The following is a 19983-nucleotide window of genomic DNA, read 5'->3' on the forward strand; positions in this document are numbered from 1 at the left end:
GATAATTATTAGAAAGGTTAATACATGTCATCAGTGGGTGTGTTTTTACCTTTGCCTGTTGAGCATTTTACCTTCTCTCGGGCTGATGCCAAGCCCGTCTGACTCAGCACCCGACATTCTAGTCAGGTTGCTGCTGTCTTTCATGTGGTTCTTGGGTGGAAGGGAAGAGGAAGCATGTCAGCAACTCTGTTTGACTGTCTTCAGACTCGCTTGTTGCTCGCTTTGGGAGTAAACCTGATCTTCTTAATTCCCCCAGATGTTAGTAGACAGGACGAGGCGGAGGGCGAGCTCAGTGAAGGAGAGCCCTGGTATGGAAACTCCTCAGAGACTCCATCGGAAGCATCCTATGGAGAAGTTCAGGAGAACTATAAGCTGTCCCTGGAGGACCGCATCCAGGAGCAGTCCACTTCTCCGGACACCTCCTTGGGAAGTGCCACGCCCAGCAGTCACACACTGGAGCTGGTGGCCCTCGACGGTGAGGTCTTGCGAGACTCCTTGCAGTGTCAAGATCACCTCTCCCCTGGCATGTCCTCATTGTGTGACGATGACTCCCCCGGTTCCACTAAACCCTTGAGCAGCAACTTGAGGCGGTTGCTGGAGGCTGGGTCCCTCAAACTCGACGCCACAGCCACGGCCAATGGCAGGGTGGAGTCCCCGGTCAACGTCGGCTCGAACCTCTCCTTTTCCCCACCGTCCCACCATGCCCAGCAGCTCAGTGTTCTTGCCCGGAAATTGGCTGAGAAGCAGGAACAGAATGACCAATACACTCCAAGTAATCGTTTTATATGGAATCAAGGTAAGTGGTTGCCAAACTCAACCACCACCTGCGGCTTGTCCCCGGATTCAGCCATCCTTAAACTGAAAGCTGCAGCCAATGCTGTTCTGCAGGACAAATCCCTCACCAGGACTGAGGACACCATGCGATTTGAGTCCTTTCCTTCCCCTTTTAGCTCCCAGTCTGCCAGTTCTACTTTGGCAGCTTTATCCAAGAAAGTCAGTGAGAGAAGCTTGACTCCTGGGCAGGAGCACCCGCCTCCGGCCAGCTCTTTCCTGTCCCTGGCTTCCATGACCTCTTCGGCGGCCCTTCTGAAAGAGGTCGCAGCAAGGGCTGCTGGGAGTCTTCTGGCTGAGAAGTCATCACTGGTGCCTGAGGATCCCCTACCACCACCGCCTTCAGAGAAGAAGCAAGAGAAAGTGACCCCGCCACCTCCGCCGCCACCCCCGCCACCCCCACCGCCACAATCCTTGGAATTATTGTTACTCCCAGTGCCCAAGGGAAGAGTTTCTAAACCCTCCAACTCAGGTATGGAATCTTTTCTTTCAATCATCGGGCTAGTCTTTTCTGACTGTCAGTTGCGATGCCTTATTTCATTTTTGCCTTGTTCACTTGGGTTCCCGCTCTGATCTGAGGCAGGAATAACAAAAAAGCAGGAGCACAACAAAATACTTTAAGCAGTGCAGTGGTCTTTTATGTATGTGTGACACAAAGGTTTCGTTTTTGAAAGGTAATGAATAATCTTAGAGATATACAGTATTTTCCTCCCTTTCATAGAAATGATTATTTTTTTCTTACCAGGTTCAGGCTAGGTCCATACAAGATATAATTAATGGGGGGAAGATCAAAGCATCTTTGTCATGGAGTGCATGGCATCCCTGAACATGGGAGGGGGCTGGGGAACCCACTGCTTTTGAAACAGTGGACAAGGGAGCCCCCTCCCCCTGCTGCTTCCGTCACAAATGGACTTTTGTATAATCAGTAACTGCTCTGCCCTAATTGATCACACTATACACATTTGTGCTAGCGTTTTTATTACTTATTTTGTGGAATTTAAGCCTTTTTGCTTATCTCATTTTTAAAATAATTTTTCATCATGCGAGAACTCTGAAGAATATTGTCATTCAGATGTAATCAAAGCATTTCCCGCAAATACTTTATTTTATTCAAATCCAATCAGATTCTGAAGGACTGTGCATATGGAAAATTTGAATCCTAAGTTTTTCATGGGGGGGGGGTGTACAGTCTTTCCAAAGGAGAAGTTGCTGTCTCATAGTCCTTGACATTCACAGTTATTCATCTGAGGGAGAAATTGAGTCACCTGAGTTCTCACAGTGGGAGCCTCATTTCTGGGACTGGTTTGTTTTTAAATTGTGCGCGTGATAAATATATGATCCTGGAGATGGATGTATGGAGTTTCCGATGTCTCTCAAGAGTTCTTTGCCAGACTGGAACAGGGAGTAGGATATGTGTGTCCTCATCGGCACAAACACTGCAGTCGTGGGTGTCTAGCCAACTTTGATTATTTGCAGCCGCATTGATGAAGAGTGCTTAGAATGGCAAATAATTGACTGAACGATCACAGCTAACATCAATTGGATGCATTTATGACAAATTTCCATTTAAATTGCTGAGTGAGCTATATGCACTAATTATAATTACTTTAAAATTTGTGTAAACAGCAGAACAGAACGAGGAAAATGGATCCCTGGAACTTTTATGACTCTGAACGATCCACATCGTTCACTCCAGAGTTTCTGAAGTGTCAATAAAAATCCTGAAATGTTTATCAGTTCTGAGTTTCATTTCTCACCTGCCATCTGCTGAAAGAGAGAAATGGCTAAAATTTGGAAACAAGGAGAAGGGCAGAGGGAGCGGAGACATCTTGCAGTGGAATCAGTCACCCCTGATGTATAGAAATTGCATTTAGGGTAGCAGCAGGAAGAGAGGTCTGGCTATATGGAAAACGTAATTTTATAAATAGTCTCCACATCTGGTTATTGAATCAATGTATTATTGGTGGTTTGCACTGTAAATTCACCTGGACATTAGTTACCTGGAAAAGCTTATACAAAATTAATAATACACTTTAGTTGACTGAAGAATTGGGAAAAGGTAACTGATAAAACTGTGCCTCCTGAAGTAAATTAGTGGCTTTGTTATTTTAAAGTGCCTCAGGTATAACCAGCAGTGGTTGTGAAGTATAATCTTTTCACTCAAGTGACTAGTTGCATGTAAAGATAAGGAAGAGGTCATGAGCTTCTAGTGTAGTGTGGACTTTTGGCCTGGTTTGTTGTATATATACGCCTGAGGGAGAAGATGTATTCCTTTTTTGGTTTAAATGCACAGAATCCAAGCCAACATCTCAACGAGCTTCTCAGCAGGATTGAATATGGGGATCTATAAGAAACCATTTTTTCCTTTTCTTTTTACTGAATTTATTCTATTGCCGAAACACTTAATATTTTAATCAATGAATGTTTAAAATGCAAATTGAAAGAAGAGAGAAAGGAACTTCTCGGGTTGGGGCTCTGCAGCGCCCTGCTATTGACTGGTACTTGTGTGCCCTGTTTTCGTGCCTCTGTTCATCATCCAAGACTTGGTGAAGCAGCTCCGTCAACGGACGGAGCGTTTGTATTAAAAAATCACTCATTGTGTAAAACTTGTGCAAGAGGAAAGATCACTGTGGGAAAAACAAACAAACACGAGGGCTCTTGAAATGGTCACTCGAAAAATGTTCCATGCGTCCCTACAGACGCATCCTAACTTCAAGTTTTGTTTCGTAGCGTGTGCATTGGAAATAGGAGAGGGGCGGCCTCTGTGCACTTTGCAGTTAAAGTGAAGGCCATCACTTCCTAGCACCCTAACTAGATGATGGGTCAAGAAAGAGTTGGTAGAATATCTAATTTTGTTGTTTACTTTTATCTCATGGAGAGATGATTTGATTGGCGTTACTTGGATCACTGATTTTTGAATCTGAAGAGGGCAAGAAAAGGTGGGTGTAGCCCATCTGCCCCTTTCACTCCCTGTCATACACTACACTATTGGTTTCAAGGCAACCTAGGGGCTGGATGCAGATGTCACTTGGCTTTGCCTTAAAAGGCATTTATGGGAATGTGGTGACAGTAGTCACTCACATTTCTGAATATTTCTCATTATTATTTTTTTCCTTTCCCTTAGAAAGAAATCTTAGTTTAAGTCAAAATAGATAGGTGAACTGATTTCTCACAGCAAAGAAAGGGTTTCTGTTGCTTCGTGACTTAAATAAATAAACAAGAACCGAAAACAAAAATACACACACACAAAAAAAACTACACACCGTCCTGATTTCAAGCAAGGCTTATGTTTTCAAGCTATTTCTCAAAATGTTGCTAAAAGGGCATATCAAGTTGATTCTAGAGTTACAAAGAGGTATGTGCTAGAAAAGCTGATGTCTTGAGTAATTTAGATTTCAGTATTTCTTTGCCCTTCTTTAGGTCAAGATAAGTCCACACCATGAGGAAAAAAAAAAAAGTGTCTTTTAGGTCTGGCCTTATTCCCCTTTTTTTGAACAGGATTCCACTGTTGCCAGGTCATGGTGTATGTAATTCCTTAAGGAGTCCACTTCTCGATAGCCTTTCCCCCTGCAAGACAGACGTGACACTTGAGGAGGAGTTTTTTTTCCTGTGACCCTGTACCCCAGCACATGCTCCACTGCTCCTCTGAAAGGGGACACGATAGACAGAAGATTATGTCCGTGTGCTATAAAGATAAATGTCACACATTGACTCAATTCTCTTTGAAGCTGCTGTTCTGTGGCAGCTTAGAAGAAAATAAGCGGTTTTTATTGTAAAGACAAAGTTTCTTATGGAAGGCCAACAATTTCAGGCTCCTGGCGAAATACCAGGGAGCGTTTCAGAGAGAGGGTCTCCAAAACATCTTATTTCCCTGAATAAAATTTAAAAAAAATACTTAGAAGCAGGCCAGTCTCATGTACCTGAGGGCTAAGAATAGTTCCTGGGTCAATAGAAAGGGGGTGTCTGGCTGCTGTTTCCTGTCATATGTTTGATCTTATTGACATTATTGCGAAAGCACAGAAAGTGAGGGAACCTCCCCCTGATACTTCATTAGGTCCATGGTTATTCTTACTGTAATCTGGGAATGACTGCATCCAGGAACTTGCTAAGAAAATTCCCTTTTTAATCAAGATTCAGAACTATCTGTCAATGATCTCAGTTAAATTTCCCCAGTGATTTCAATTTAGACTGCCTCTAGATATCAGACTTCTCTCTTAGTTTTATTGAATGCTTACCAGTTGTTAAAATATGCATCACTAAGATCAATGTTAATAACAACAGATAAACCCAGTGATATCTATTATTAACATCGTTTTTTGTTTTCCATTAATAGCATTTGAGAGACGTGCCCAAAAAATTCTGTGAAAAGATATTAGATCCATGTCTATTGTTGGGTAGGAGGATGGGTCCCCTTACAGCTCATGGGTTGGCAGGCCTCGAGTGGAGATGGTGAGGATGTATGGGTTATGTACACCCAGGGCCACCTGGCATCTTGAACTCCTTCGATGTAAATGATGAAGTCTTTATGCAAAAACAACCAACTTGCAAATCATCTAGATTTTCTGCAGATTGTCACATGGGATCCAACAAGAGAAAGTTTGATTTCCTATAAAGTAATTACATTTGTTTAAAAAAAAATACCTTCCTTGAGTTAAAGCAAGGAAGTTAATAAAACCCTCCATGATTTTTTTTTTTTTTTTAGCCCAGTGAAATGGGGTAGAGCACCAAATTGGAAGTGAAGACATTGGCCGTAATCCCTACCCTGTCCCTCACCAGCAGAGGGACTTCACTGAAGCCTTACCCTTCGCTTCAGTTTCCTCATCAGTACACTCAGCTGCTTGGGAATTATCGCCAAGATTCCTCCCTGCTTAAAAATTCTTTGCTTTTACTTTCTGCTTGTTCTTTAGCTCTGACTATCAACTCAAAAAAATTTCTTTTTAATTTTTAAATTAAATATGTGCCTTCTTAAAATTCACAATCTAACCTCTCACAAGATTGTCTCTGCCTTGGGCAGAGCTTGTCCACTGTAAATAGTTTAAACATATATCATTATACTTTGTTAATGATGGAGTCACATTGTGTGTCTTTAATATAAGCTGCTCCAGGTCCTTCCTGGAAATAGGTGAGGTATCAGTACATGAACATCTCTCTGTTTAGACACCATTCATTGAAGAGGTGTGTTGGCTACTGTGTGAAAGGCATGCACTCTTGGGCTAATACGATAATGCTTCCGCTGAGACCTACTGTCAGCTTCTTGTATCTTTTGCTTCCATGTACTGTGCTCATTTCACTTTTCCATGCTCTTTCGATATCCATCCCTTTCTGCTTAATCTCATTACCGTCTACCACACAGATGTTGAATTGTACATTGTACCAGCACTGTTCTGGGTGCTGGAGACACAAAAGTGAGGACTTCCAGCCTTGCCCCAGCCAGTTCCCCCTTCAACTTTCTTCTCCATCTCTCTCTATTCCTGCCAAGCTGAACTTGGCCGTCAGAATTCCGGCTAGGCTGAGACAGACCCTACCTGGGCAGTGCAGTGGACTCCTGCTCTTTTGTTTCCTCTTGGCTCCAGTGATAAACTACCATGATGGGCTATATGTATTTATTATGTGATGCCAGCTGTTTAAATTTACATCTGCTCTGATGGTGAGTTTTCTGCTTTGGAGCACATGACCAGAGTTTATGGTCACTACTAGTACTATTACAGCTGCTACCAATAGCTGCCATTTACTGCATAATAGGCATTTCACCCACATTTATTATCTCTTTTATTCCAATAATATTATTGCCTATAAAAAGAACATGTTTTCTCCAAAGTAACAAATTAGCAGCTATCCATCCCATTGGGTCTATTAGCATTTGGTGGGATTTCGTTTTTTTTTTGCAGTGATAATAATTAGCCAGTGATGTTTTTGGGGGCGGTTGTTTATCAGACAGTTGTAAACTAGGTAAAATCGCGAACATTTCAATCCTGTTGCCTCGAGAATGTGTGGATGATTCTGAGGAAGTGGTCACATTTCCTTAGGCTCTGAATCTGAGTGAAATTTACAGCTGTCAGTTCCTTGGAAATAGTTTGACATACTCGTAGAATATAGCCTTACTTCCTCCCTTCTCTAAACATCATATACACCTGGAAGGCATCCCACTAAACTATGAAATATTTTTTTCTTCAATAAATAAAAATGTACATGTTACCAGGGGAGATTCCTGGCCAACTTTGAAAATGGATCATTGTATTGTGATTACTTTTTACCACTTGGCTTGTTTTCTCCTTTTCTTGCCAGCATCAGTTAAAAATTTCAAAGTTGCAGTAGTGGAGCTGTTTGACCACATAATGTGCAGTTAGTTTCTTATCACTATGAGTATTCTAAGTTTTTCCCAGTCAATCCAAGGTCACCCTAATTTGTACATGATTCATGGGTATGTTAGTGTAAATTAAAACTAAAGAAGGGCAGCTCCAAAATAAAATAGATTTCTATGAGACACTAATATGAAGGGCTTAAGGTAGCGTGCTCTGTAATACATTTGCAATATAGAGTAAGTGATGAGGGTGGGGTTGGGGGGTGTCAGAAAAAAAAAGGGAGCATATTGATCACATTCGGCAAAGCAAGGTGTCTAGGGAAACCAGCAATGTCCCTTTTGTCAGTTCATGCCTTTTTATTGCCTTCTTATGATGTGCCATGAACTCTCAGGTCGGTGGAGGACATCTCAGTTTTTCTTTCATCTCTCTGACAATTCTGTAAAGTGAGGCAATTTAGGGTTTAGATAGTGGGAAATGCTTCCTGAGGATGGGGATGGGCAGCCTGTTGGTGTATCTCTTTCTTACTACTTTGATGTACTTACAACCGCAAATAGACATCAGTATCATCTCTCCCACCCCCTCCCACCCCCGCCAGTTTATGGCAATAATCCCACCTACAGGACTGATTCAGTCCTGTCTGTCCAGTCGGTTGTTCAACATGTAGTCTTCGTGATCAAGATATCAGAGTGGAAGAAGTGACAGTGAAGGGCAGAAAATGAGAGGCCCATTGAGGAATAGGACTCCAGGTCAGCAGAGGCAATCAACAAAGACAGACAGCAGGAAAGCTCTAGTGGGTTAATAAAAAAGCTTGTTTATAGACCTCAACATAGCATGCTTTTCCTGGCGTCGAAGGAAACCCTCCATTCCCACCCCATCCCCCAATCAGAAGAGGAAATACTTGTGATGACACACAGGCAGAATTTCCAGACTTGAAGGGTGTATTTTTAGATAGGCGATTCTTTTTAAAGTTACTTGGTGAAGCTAACCAGTATTGCTTATACCTGTATTAGTAAGACAGCATTCTTGGAATGCCTTAACTTTATCCCAGAACCCTTTTGGTTCCATCCATTTTAAGTGGCTCTTTGTAGGTGGAGACTCAGTTGACTCAATGAATAAATAGTAAAATTATTTTAAAGTTTCCACTTGGGAATATTTCCTTTTAAAATGATACAAGTAATGTGGACATTAAACATTTCAAATAGTACAAAAGAATATGAAATGAAAACAAAAATTTCCCGGCCTCACCCCTCTTTTTTTTCATTCATAGTCTTTCAGAGTTAACTGCTTAATGGTTTCTTGGGTATGCTTCCAGACAATTTTCCGTGCAAATGAAAGGATATCACTTTTTGTTTCATTTATTCATCCTACTCCCCCATTCTTCCTACTCCCCCCTTTTTTTTTTTGCTCAAGTATTTTAAATCAAATCCCAGACATCATATTCGTTTGCTTCTTAATGTTTCCATGTATATTTGCAACAGATGACGACTTAAAAAAAATAATCACAATAACTATTGTCACATCTAACAGGATCAATAATTGTAACACGATGCTATGGAACACCCAGGCTATAATCAGTGGCCCTCAATTATCTCAAAAGTGGGTTTTTTTGTTTTTTTTTAAATTTTTTAATCAGGATCAAAATAAGCTTCACACCTTGCATTGTTGTTTTTTTGTTTGTTTGTTTTTTTGTTTTTAATGCCTCTTAAATGTCTTCATCTATCACCCCTGCTCTTTTTCAAAATGCCTTTTCGTTGAAGGCAAAGTTGAAGAAGAAACTGGGTCATTTGTCCTACATAGATTTTTCTCACATTCTGAATTTGGCTGTTGTGTCCCCTTTATGTGTTTAACATGTGTTTTAATCACCTTTGTTTCCAGTAAACTGCTAGTTAGAGACCTGATTAAATTTTTGTAAGAAGAGTTATTTCACATATGACTTATCAGAAGGCACACAATGTCTGTTCCCTTTTTAGTGAAGTTAAGATAAATCAATAGTTGTATGTGTTGTCAGCTTGATGAGTCCTTTATAAAGTTCCCTGTCAACCTGTCACCTAATGGTTTTAGCAACAATTGATTCCGATTTTCTAGAAAACAAAAATTTGGACATAGTTTCATATCTTCCTTTGTCCACTAAACCTTTTAATATCTTGGGCATGTTTCTATATCAGCATCTATAGATGTAGCTCCTTTTTAAACATAGCTTCCTTCATTTTATTTTATGAGTTATTGCATAGTCATACTCATTTATGAGTATGATTTATTGCAGTTCATTTAACAGTTTGGAAATATTTCTGATCCCTCAGGATTAAGAAAGGAAAGTCTGAGACCTTAACCCTACCTGTTTTTATTTTCTGTATTCCCAAATTGCAGAGGCTAGCGAGTGAGGCACGGATCGGCCCGATGTGTGGGAACAGTGTCACAGCAGAGACCCTTCCCTGTGGGGCTGATGGAAGAAAGTGAGCTTAGTTTTCCTTGGAGGAAGGGGTTGGTTTGTTTGCTTTCCTGAAAAATTGAAGCATGTGGGGCTGCCTGGTTGTAGCTCTTCCCAAAGTGGGCAGCTCGGCCCTGTCACAGTGCAGAGGAAGGCACCGCCTCTTGTAAGTGGCAATGAGAGGGACAGAAATAAGAGGGCGAAAAGCCCTGACCTTAAGACCCCCTGATGGCTAAATTGGCAGCGGCATCTGCTCAGGCTACAACTAAACCAGTCAGCAGTAGGGATCCTAAAATTTGTGTCCATGGGAGTTCGGTTTGTGAGTTTTATGACGGCTGTTTGGTTTTCAGCGTGCTGCAGTGCGTTGTTCCCTGTCCCATTTGATTTGTCTTCACTTCTTGCCGTTTTCCAAAGTTCAGGAATTCATATACGGACTCGAGCTTGGAAGTTTCCTTCGGGAAACAAGGCCCCTGAATTGAGGCTTCTGAGCTGAGCGACGTCGGGCCAGGCACAGCCCTTTGCCAGGTGCCTTCCCAAGTGTGGGAAGGCCTTTGAATGTAAGACTTTCCCAAGGTGGGACGGTCCGATTTTGAAAAATGGAACCCAGGTGGCAGTCGAGAGATGAACACGGGCTCCTGCCTGAAGAAAAGCAGTAATAAAACTTCCTTGTGGATAAAGCCTTGCAGATTGCCGAGAAAAAACATCGAATCGTTTTTCGCGTCCTTTCTATAGCAATGCAGTGTGAATGAGTGCTTGATGTTATGTGCCTGTTGGCTTGCCTTAATTATCCTTTCTTTCTCCTTCTTCCAAGCCTCAGAAGAGGAAAGCGGGAAGCCTTTCCAGTGTCCAATATGTGGTTTGGTTATAAAAAGGAAGAGTTACTGGAAGCGGCATATGGTGATTCACACAGGTTTAAAAAGCCATCAGTGTCCGCTCTGTCCATTCCGGTGTGCTCGCAAGGACAATCTCAAATCCCACATGAAGGTAAGTCAGCCGCCGACAGCCTCACGAGGAGGCCGGCCCAGCCAAGCCTCAGTACAGTCTAGAGCCAGGGGCTTCTAGGCAGGAGAGGGGCCACTGGCGGAGCCCACGGATGATGGTGCTCAAGGTCACAAGGTGGAATGTAACCCAAATGACTCACCTTGAAAAGAGTCTTCATGTAAAGCTCTCCACATCCAATTTACAGCCAAGAACTTGAAGCCAGAGAGAAGCTTCGATATATCTATGTAATGTAGAGCCATCCTCCTTTGGGGAGCAGTAGCCTAACCTGGCCTTGCCTCGTGAAGCATTTCTGGGGTACTCAAAGAAGCAGAGAAAGACCCGTGCCCCTTTCTAGAGACACTGCCTTCTTCTGCTGCTTATAAACCCAGAGTAACACCCAGAGACACTTTAGGAGGTATGAGGACATTGAAACATACTTGGGCTTGAACTTTAGCCCTGTGGGAAGCTTAGGCCATTCCTGCCAAGACCGAGGCCTCCCTGAGGCTGGCAGGTTTGAGCTGTTATAATTCCCAGGATCACACTTACCAAACATCTAAGGACATCCTTTTCAATGTCTTATTGCAAACAATTAGGGGCTTGCGTCTGTAATAAACATACAGAGTCTTGAGTACACGCTATTCTGTGAGAGTTGGGGAAACTTAGTCGTCTAGAAATCTTTTTAGCAGACCCCATTCGTACTAAGAGTTGTGTCTGAAATTGAAGGAGGAAACTCACAAGATCAAGAGCATGGGCTTTTGAATGTTATAGATCCTCATTTAACTCTTACTGTGCCATTTACTAGCTATGTGGCCTTGAGCCAATGAGCCTTTAGACTCTTCATTTTATCATCTGTTAAATGGGAACAGAAATGTTTAGAAGAGCTGTCATTAGTCTTTAGATCATATTCGCAAAGTATCTGACAGAAATGTTCTTTAATAGTTGTGTAATTTCGATGACCCCATTTAGCACCTTAGTAATAACAACAGGCATTTTCACTGATATTTTCAATCTGGTTTGGTTGTTGACATTGTTTACAAGGTTTTCACTCTCCTGCCGTAAGAAGACTAGTGCATGGACATAATGAAGATATTTGCTGTTTTCTAAATCTTTTAGTCTAAGCCTTCTGAACAGATCAGTACTTACTGTTCGGAATTGTAGCTACAAAAAAGCGTGATCGGACAGAACCTCTATTGACTTTAGGAAATGGCTTAGAAGATTTAAAAAAATATTAAATCCATGATGTAATTTGTTTTCTATCATTTGCCTTTTTCTCCCGGGAGTAGCATGCCCTTCATCTTCAGAATCCATTTAACCAGGAGCTTTGGTTGGTTGAATTTTACTGAGCCTACTGAGTTTTTACTTTAACCCTCCTCCTCCTCTGTCACCTCTTCCCATAAAGGAAAACCTCATATTTTATCCCTGCAAAGTGGATTTCATTAACGGGATGAGACTTCAAGAGAAACGTCTTTAAAACTAAAATGTGGTTTTGTTCCTGTGTCCTACGTTTGTGTTCAGAAATCGGGTCTGGCAAATTTAAAGCTTCAATGAGCAGGAAACTTGCATCTCGCCTGACACCTTGTAAGCTTGGTTTCAGCTCAGGGTCACTTAAAACAACCTATTTATAAACCCATGGAAAAAAAGCTGGGTTTTCAAGAGCAGGAACTACTGACCCTGAAACTACAGGGAGATGAGTTGGGCCCCTTGATGATACAGACGGTCGGCCATGACAGTGTTACAGATGAGAGCTGCGCGGGTCGTGGGGTCTTAGAATGCTTTCAGAACAAATCAATAACCAGTACAATAAAGCAGTTGTGTGAAATTACCACTTTATTCAAACTTATTGTGTCCGAACCTGTTGAGGTACGACTGGAGCTTTTGATAAGGGAAGTGTGAGAAGGGCTCATGCAAGTTTAATTTTATCAAATGGTATACTGTTTCTTTTCTCTGCACTACACCTCACTTGGTGGGCCTTTTAAAATTCTTTAATCAAAGGATTCATGGTTTTATTTTCATTTGACGTACTTTAATTTTGCCCAATTTTGCAAATGTAGTCCACATAGAAATATCATGGCTGTGGTCTTCGGACTAGATACCCTCTGCTGGGTTCATCAGAGACTACAAATATGGGTAGATTTTTCTAAAAGGAATTCTGCCTAAGAAGTGGGGGCAGCAGAGCCTATAGATTAAGATCTCCAACTGTGTGGTCAGAAAAACCGTAGTTAGAATCTCAGTTCCACGCCTTTTAGTAGCTGTGAGACTTTGGGCAAATCATTTAACCTCTCCAAGTTTCCGTTTCTATTCATGGAGATAATAATCATGCAATCTATCGCATGGAGTTGTTATAAGAGTTAAATGAGATAGTGGACATGAGCCACTTAACCCAGTGCCCAGCATGAAGTAATTATTATCCGAAAGCTATCTGAATGTATATTATTATTATTATTTTATTTATTTATTTTTAAGATTTTTATTGGGGAATTGGGGGGATGGAAACAGTGCTGGGGAATTGGGGGAAGGGGAACAGACAAGTTGCTGTCGTTTTTGTTCTTCAGTCTAGTTGTGGAGGGCGTTGCTTCACTGGCCCAAGTTGGCACCATCATTGTGAATGTATATTATTGATCATGTGTAGAAATAAATTTAGTGACATGGTCTCAAACATTACTCTAAAATAAATTTCATTGCTTTTCTCTTTTTGGGATCTATCTTTAGTGTCGAGAATTTAGAAAAACCAATAAAAAGAATATAAACATGATCTTTAATCTCATCACACAGAAATAACCATTCATATCATTCACATGTATATTCTTCTATATAGCTTAGATAGATTTATTTAAGAAAAAAATCGGATCCTACTTTATTTGTTCAACAAATATGGTATTAACAGTGTTACTACTGGGTGCTTGGCTCTGTATGGTTTTTTTTTAAGCCTGCTTTTCCTCCTTCATATATTGTGCAAATGTTTTTACGAGCTGCTGCGGAAGGAGATGTAAGTGCCTCCAGCTTCCTCGAGGTTATCTTAGATTTCCATTAAGTCTTTTACAACTTTCCTGGATGAGTGAGCATACAGGAATTAAATGTGAAATTCATAAGCTAAAATTGAACAGAAAAGGTGAGGAGGACTGGCTAAGATAAAGAACATTGGTGAAGCAATCAATGGCAAGAAAGAGTCAGGGTGCTGATTGAGCCCTACTGTCTCAAGCCTGCCATCTGGGGAGCTGTGACTCGTGGGTAAGCCCTTCCCTGGCTGGCCAGGTCCCCTAAGTGGGTGGAGGGCATGTTCCCCAAGTTTGCTCATATTCATCTGACTGTAACGATGTGACAGGTCCTTCACTTCCCACCCCTTAGTGTGGGTGCTTGTGCTCTCGGAGCAAAATGACCAGTCGATAAGGACATCTCTGTGTGGCCTGGAAAGAATGACATGCTTTAGACAAGAGTTTTTTCTCATTAGCAGACTGAGAGGGATTTTAAAGTCAATGCCAGCTCAAGAGAATAAAAATTATAGCAGAAAGTGCTTTTCTGCCAGAGAGAAGAGGAGAAACCGTAACTGGAGGATGGAGCTAATACTTCTCTCTAGGGCCAAATGTGGGATATACAGCCCCTTTGGGAAGGTGAAGCTCAAATAAAGTTAATTATAAGTGCGAAAGTCAACACCACATCCACTGTTTTTTCCTTGAAACCGTCACTAATTTCCTCACAACTAAATATAGCTAGGCCAGGACCTGGTGGAAGAGAAGCCCACGTGAAGTACTTGCGCACAGACCCTTTTCCCGCCAGGGCTAGGGCTCCCTCTTGACGAGAACTTGGGCTTGCTCTTTGTTCCAGAAGCTCCTGCCCCGAAGCTTCTGTTCTTGGATTAGCTCCTCACCTCTCCTGGGTCAATAGATGGTCGGGCACCTGTGAAATGGAATCGGCCTCCCCCCCACCCACACACACACTGCTCCTAGGAACCATGAAAGCTTTCTGCCTCATGACCTTCACCACCTGGTTCCGGGGCCTGCGTTGGGCAGCACCTTTCAGGGGCTCCTGGGGCTGTGACCTGAGGCCCCTCAGGTGCCTGCTTCTTCATGAGTGGGGTGGAGGAGGTGATGGGGAAATCATCACGCTCCTGTGAGAAAGCGAACTGCACCCATCAGTTGCAGAGTGAGAGCCCTTGGTGGTGAAAGAACACGGAGGGTGATATTCACAGCCAGTGACAGTGTAGGTTCCCCACTCCCCAGACCCTCCAGACCTGGCGGAGAAAGGCTTTAAAGAGCCAAGCTTTACTGCAATTGCGTTTAAGTGTATATGGTGATTTCTGTTGAGAAATTCATGCTTTGGGGGGAGGAGGGGCAGAATCTCTTCTGTTGTTTTTTTCAAAAAGCCACAGTGGGGTGCTGTAGCGACAGGCTCTCACCATTAACGTTTAATTTCTTTGCTTTTGTTGGTCACTTAACATTATTGAAAAGTATGTCTTGGCTGGTGAATAATGCTTTTGGATTGCATTCAGAATGCATAAACAGCTGTAGTAAAACTCGCTTTCTTGGAAAGGAAGCCTGGTTAGAGGGGCCAGGTGGCTCCGTGGATTAACGAACCGGCCTTTAACCTTTCTCAGACGTGGGTTCAAATCCCGCTCAAATCACCATCACTGGACGATGAGGTGTCAGCTTTGTTTGGGTTTTGAATTCCAATTGCTGACTTGTTTGTCCAGATCATACAACTCCCCAAATCATTTGGCCCAAATCAACACAATTGGCAGTTTCTACTCAAGGGAGGGCCAGTCCTGAAATAGCAGGGTGTAGCAGGTCAGCTCTGAAGTGCATTGGCAGAGATGAGAGGGGAAGTTACAAGCTTATGAGCACCTGCCAGCTGCAAGCCTGGCTTGGGCCTGTGCAATGATTTCCTCACTTTTTCAAGCACTAAATTTGGTAGTGGCAGGAAGAAAAAAAAAAAGTTTCTTGCAATTTTTACAGGTATGTGCATACATGCTAGACTGGAACTGGATTCAAAAGTCAGCATATTTTCATTGCAGACGTCAGAATCTGAGCACGGTAGCCCCACGTTTGGAAATGTTGGTTTCACCGTGCTGAGAATCCTTGGTGGGGATCAGACCATGGTTTTTCCCCCACTTCACTTTCTTCGTATGTCATTTTGCTCAAGCCACTCACTCCGGAGCCTCCATTTCCCTGTCTATGAAATGGGAATACCCTAGAGACATTATTTTCCACCTTCTGAATTACCTAGAGAAGACTTATGAAAATTGAAATTGCGTTTGCAAAATATTACCAGTGCTCTGGGTGGCAATAATTGGGTACATGCAAAGTGTTACCATTATGAGAGGAATGACTTGACAGGTTACCTCTTCTGACCCGCAACTGGTAATTATGTAAGTTCGCATTCTGCTGGGTTTGTAATATTTCCTCTGAAGACATCAACTGAGATCAGATGCCTGGACTATTAAGAGGATGCTGCCCCAAACGGCCTCCCTTGCCAGACAGCATTCTCGGCTGTGAGCGTGGCTCTAATGATGGAGTCTTAACCTACCTGGGCCCGTTTTCTGTTTAGGGAACGACCTTGTTACCTGGAGCACAGTAACGAAATGCTCCCTCCTCTGGTTATTTTCTCCCCCTGGGCCAGCCCTTGGTACTGTGAGGAAATTGTTGACGAATAGCGCGCACGTGCAACAAGGCGGTTTTCCATGTGCACACGGTGGCTAGCTCACTCTTCTTGCTTCTTCGTCAGGTTCATCAGCACCAGGACCGGGGAGAGACCTTTCAGTGCCAGCTCTGCCCTTTCACTTCCTCGCGCCACTTCAGCCTGAAACTCCACATGCGTTGCCATCAGCACTTCCTGAGGACAGAAGCCAAGGTGAAGGAGGAGATCCCAGACCCAGATGTCAAGGGATCTCCCCACCTCAGTGACAGTGCCTGCCTGGGGCAGCAAAGGGAAGGAGGAGGGACAGAGCTAGTGGGGAGCGTGATGCCGGCCAGCACTCCAGAGAGGACTAGCCAGGGTGGGGCTGGCGTCTCGCCTTTGCTGGTGAAGGAGGAACCCAAGGAAGATAACGGCCTGCCAGCCTCCTTTCCCCTGAATGCTGCCGACAGGCCGGCCAACCACACAAAGCTGAAAGACCCGTCCGAGTATGTGGCCAACAGTGCGTCAGCATTGTTCAGCCAGGACATCTCTGTTAAGATGGCGTCTGATTTTCTCATGAAGCTGTCAGGTACTTGAATAGGGTTGTATTCTCTCGCTCTCCCTCTCTCTCTCTCTCTCTCTCCCTCTCTCCTTTCCTCTGCCAGTATTCTCATCTGTAAAATGGACTGGTAGGACTAGATGATTTCAAGGCCTCTTTACAGTCTAATAGTCTGCACCTTTGTAAATGTTCTCCTTTTTTTTTTTTTTTGCAGTCCTTTAGAAGTAAACATTGCTGTATTGCTGTGCTTTGGGCCTAGAAATAATAGAGAGTGTTGATTTCCTTCTGGTTTTTCTCCTCTATGGGCTCTTGTTGTGGGGGGAAGGTCACATGGTGAACCAGGTTGGTGGCAGTTCTTTGTGTGACCTTGGTCCCTATTTAACTTGTCTCTGCATTGGGTTCCTTAAAGTGCTTGTATGGAAAATCTCATTTTGCATTTTTCAAGTTCTTCATTTGTTTTCATTTGAAAGGTTGTTAAAGGACCTACATTCAGAGACAACTATTAGGCACTAGAGACTTTTAAAGCTCAAGCAAATGATAAAGATTATCTTAAGTTTTTGTTTCCCCAGTGGAAAATTCTTTATCGTGGTAAAACATATCCCACATAAAATTAACCATTTTTAAGTGTACAGTTCTTGCACATTAAGTACATTTACATTGTTGTAGGAAACATCACCACCATCCATCTCTAGAACTTTTTCATCTTCCTAAACTGAAACCTTATACCCATTAATAAATCTCTACTCCCCCCGCCTCCAGCTCCTCGTAGCCACCCTTCCACTTTCTGTCTCTATGAATTTGACGACTCTTGGTACCTCATGTAAAGTGGAATTATAATTTTAAAAAAAAACTTATTTTCCAATTGCCCTAGTGCCATTTGGAAAGACAACAGAATGTAAAGTTGTAAAAATGTATTCTTATTCATTGATATCACTTTCACCATCAAATTATAGGTGATGTTTCTTTTAGTTGGTTTTTTTCCAATTTCTTTGATTAAGCTGTGGAGTTGATCCGGGGGCATAGAGACGCTGAGGGAGGCTGTTTTTCCTGACTCCCTTTTGGAATGATAACGTGTCCTGGGATGGTGCTGCTCCTCATTACGCTTTTTAAAGTAGGATTTAAAATTTTAAAGGCGATGTGGAGGGTGGGGAAAGGTCGGCTGAGAGTTGGTTCTGTCTTGCAGTGAAGCCAGCGTCCCCACGATGATTTCCAAATGCCACTTCAGCTCTTTGGAGATTGACAATACCCTTTTAAAGGGAGAATAATTGGTCACCGCCTTCCTTTAAATGGACTGTGAGTCGCATTTCACTAAATGTCATTGCCAGGTGAATTAGAGGTTCAGCTTCACTCTGAACACCCTGTGCTCGGTGACACTTCAGTCAGGTCTTTTGGGATGTCCCTGTCACCCCAGATCTTTGCCCCTCAGGAGTGCGCGACACTAGTTGGAAGAAATGAGAAAAGGTAGGGGATGGAAATGAGGCGCCACAGAAATGAGCTGAGGAGGAAAAGAGCGCAGGGGATGTGATAGTGAGGCGCCCCACCTGCAGTGCAGGTGAGGAAGCCCTGGGCTGCAAAGGATGAGTCCCAGGAATTAAAGTGCGTCTGACTGTGGCCCAGAAGAACTGGGGGCTCTACTCCTCTTCCCCCCTGTCTTCTTCCTCTTCCATCTCAATCCAGGGGAAAATGGCTTTTAGAGATTCTGAGCTTTATACTGAGTCATTTTTGAAACCGGGGAATGTGCAGGCTTCCAGGGTCCCTTTTGCTGCTGACCCTTTAATTTTCACCTCTGTGGGATCGATCCCTGGTTCTTCCTTGATGGTCTCCCCACCATTAGCAGACCAAAAGGGGGTCCTTTTGGGGGCTCTTCTAGTGCACTCCCAAGAAAGCACATGGCATCTTCACTTAGCATAGCTTAGAAAGGAATAGTTTTCTTACTTAACAGATGGGGAAAACTAAGTGGGGATGAATAACTCTTAGTTAGGGGTTACTCCTTTGACTCCACAATCCCAGGAAGTTTTTGAGCCTGCAGGAAGGCCACAGGGGATGAAGGAAGGATTGGATAAAACATTTGGTGTATGATACACCACCCCTGCTCAGCTCAGCTCTGGGTGCCCCACGTCCGACTGTACCTAACGCCAGCCCCAATCTCAGGGAGCTTAACATAAGGCCTATAGCTGCTGAGAGCCAGAATTACAAAGAGGAGCGTCATCACCAGCAGAGAAGCATGTTGGTAGGTTGGGGTGAAAGACTGTGCACCAAAGCCTTCTGTTGTGATCTGTTTTCCCAGTTAGCTATTGATGGGGACTTGTTTACGGTTTGGCAGCCGCAGTATTTACCCACTGATCAATTGGCAGAAGAAAACAGATAACAAATGCACACTATTTATGCAAAAGGCCCATGCAGCTATTTTATAGTGGCTTAGTAGAGGTCCTGAAACACGACTTGTGTGCACTGTTACCTAGCAACCTGTTATAAAGTCACCGGGGAGTGAGATGCATCGGTAATTTTTTGTGTGTGTGCATATTTGGATGTAAATGTAAACTTGGTGACTGTGGCAATGCAGCCCATGGGAGGAGAAGATGTTAAAAGGAAAGGAATACAATTTCTGGAGGGATATTTTTCTTGTTTTTTGAATTCCACTAACTCTTGGGTTGGTGGGGCCCTATAATTGATAGCTGCTGTCACCGTGGTGCTGTGTCTGTGGCTGTGCTCCTGGGACCAAAAGGCCAAATCCCAGAGAGCTGCGGCAGAGTTTCTAGCTCTTTCCCTCATCAAATGTAGTGTAGTAGTGGTGAGCGCTGGGTCTCGTCCCTCGGCATCATAACGGCGCCATTGTTCTTGCGACGAATCTGTGAGCTGGCCTCTGTGCGTGCACCTGCTGGGACTGTAGGGTGCAGCTGTTTGTGGGCACTGAGTCTGCGAGTCTCTGTGCCAGCCATACTACTGTCCCCAGAGCTGGAGCACAGTGACAAATTAAAGCATGTACATACCTACTTGTTTCCAAATGAGCGATGGAAAACACTCGATTCTTTCTTGCTTGTTTATTAAGGGGGATTCTTTCTTGCTCCTTCCACTAAAACTGAGCATAAAGGTGACTCAAGGGAACCCAGTGGGATTAAAAATTGCTGGTGGAATGGTGTTTGAAATGGACTCTAAATCCACCTCCCGCCCCCACCCTGGTTTTGATGTTTTCCCCGCATATGTGATTGTGAAATCAAACCCCTTCTCCGAACCATCAACTCTTCTTGTGCCTGAGCCCACACTTAACATTC

General features: G+C 43.2%; 1 protein-coding gene across 1 annotated transcript in view; it reads left to right on the forward strand.

Annotated features, from left to right (window-relative positions):
* The first annotated feature begins 253 nt into the window (after positions 1–253).
* ZNF827 (zinc finger protein 827) overlaps positions 254–19983 on the forward strand; it is a 122248-nt gene continuing 102518 nt past the window's right edge. Inside the window, exons 1-3 of the mRNA XM_019662040.1 lie at positions 254–1303; positions 10373–10545; positions 16261–16741. Coding sequence (XP_019517585.1) covers positions 526–1303; positions 10373–10545; positions 16261–16741 — 1432 coding nt within the window. The 5' untranslated portion in view covers positions 254–525. The remainder of the gene's footprint in view (positions 1304–10372; positions 10546–16260; positions 16742–19983) is intronic.

The sequence above is a fragment of the Hipposideros armiger genome, unplaced genomic scaffold (assembly GCF_001890085.2).
Source record: "Hipposideros armiger isolate ML-2016 unplaced genomic scaffold, ASM189008v1 scaffold_364, whole genome shotgun sequence".
In the NCBI taxonomy this organism is placed as follows: domain Eukaryota; kingdom Metazoa; phylum Chordata; class Mammalia; order Chiroptera; family Hipposideridae; genus Hipposideros; species Hipposideros armiger.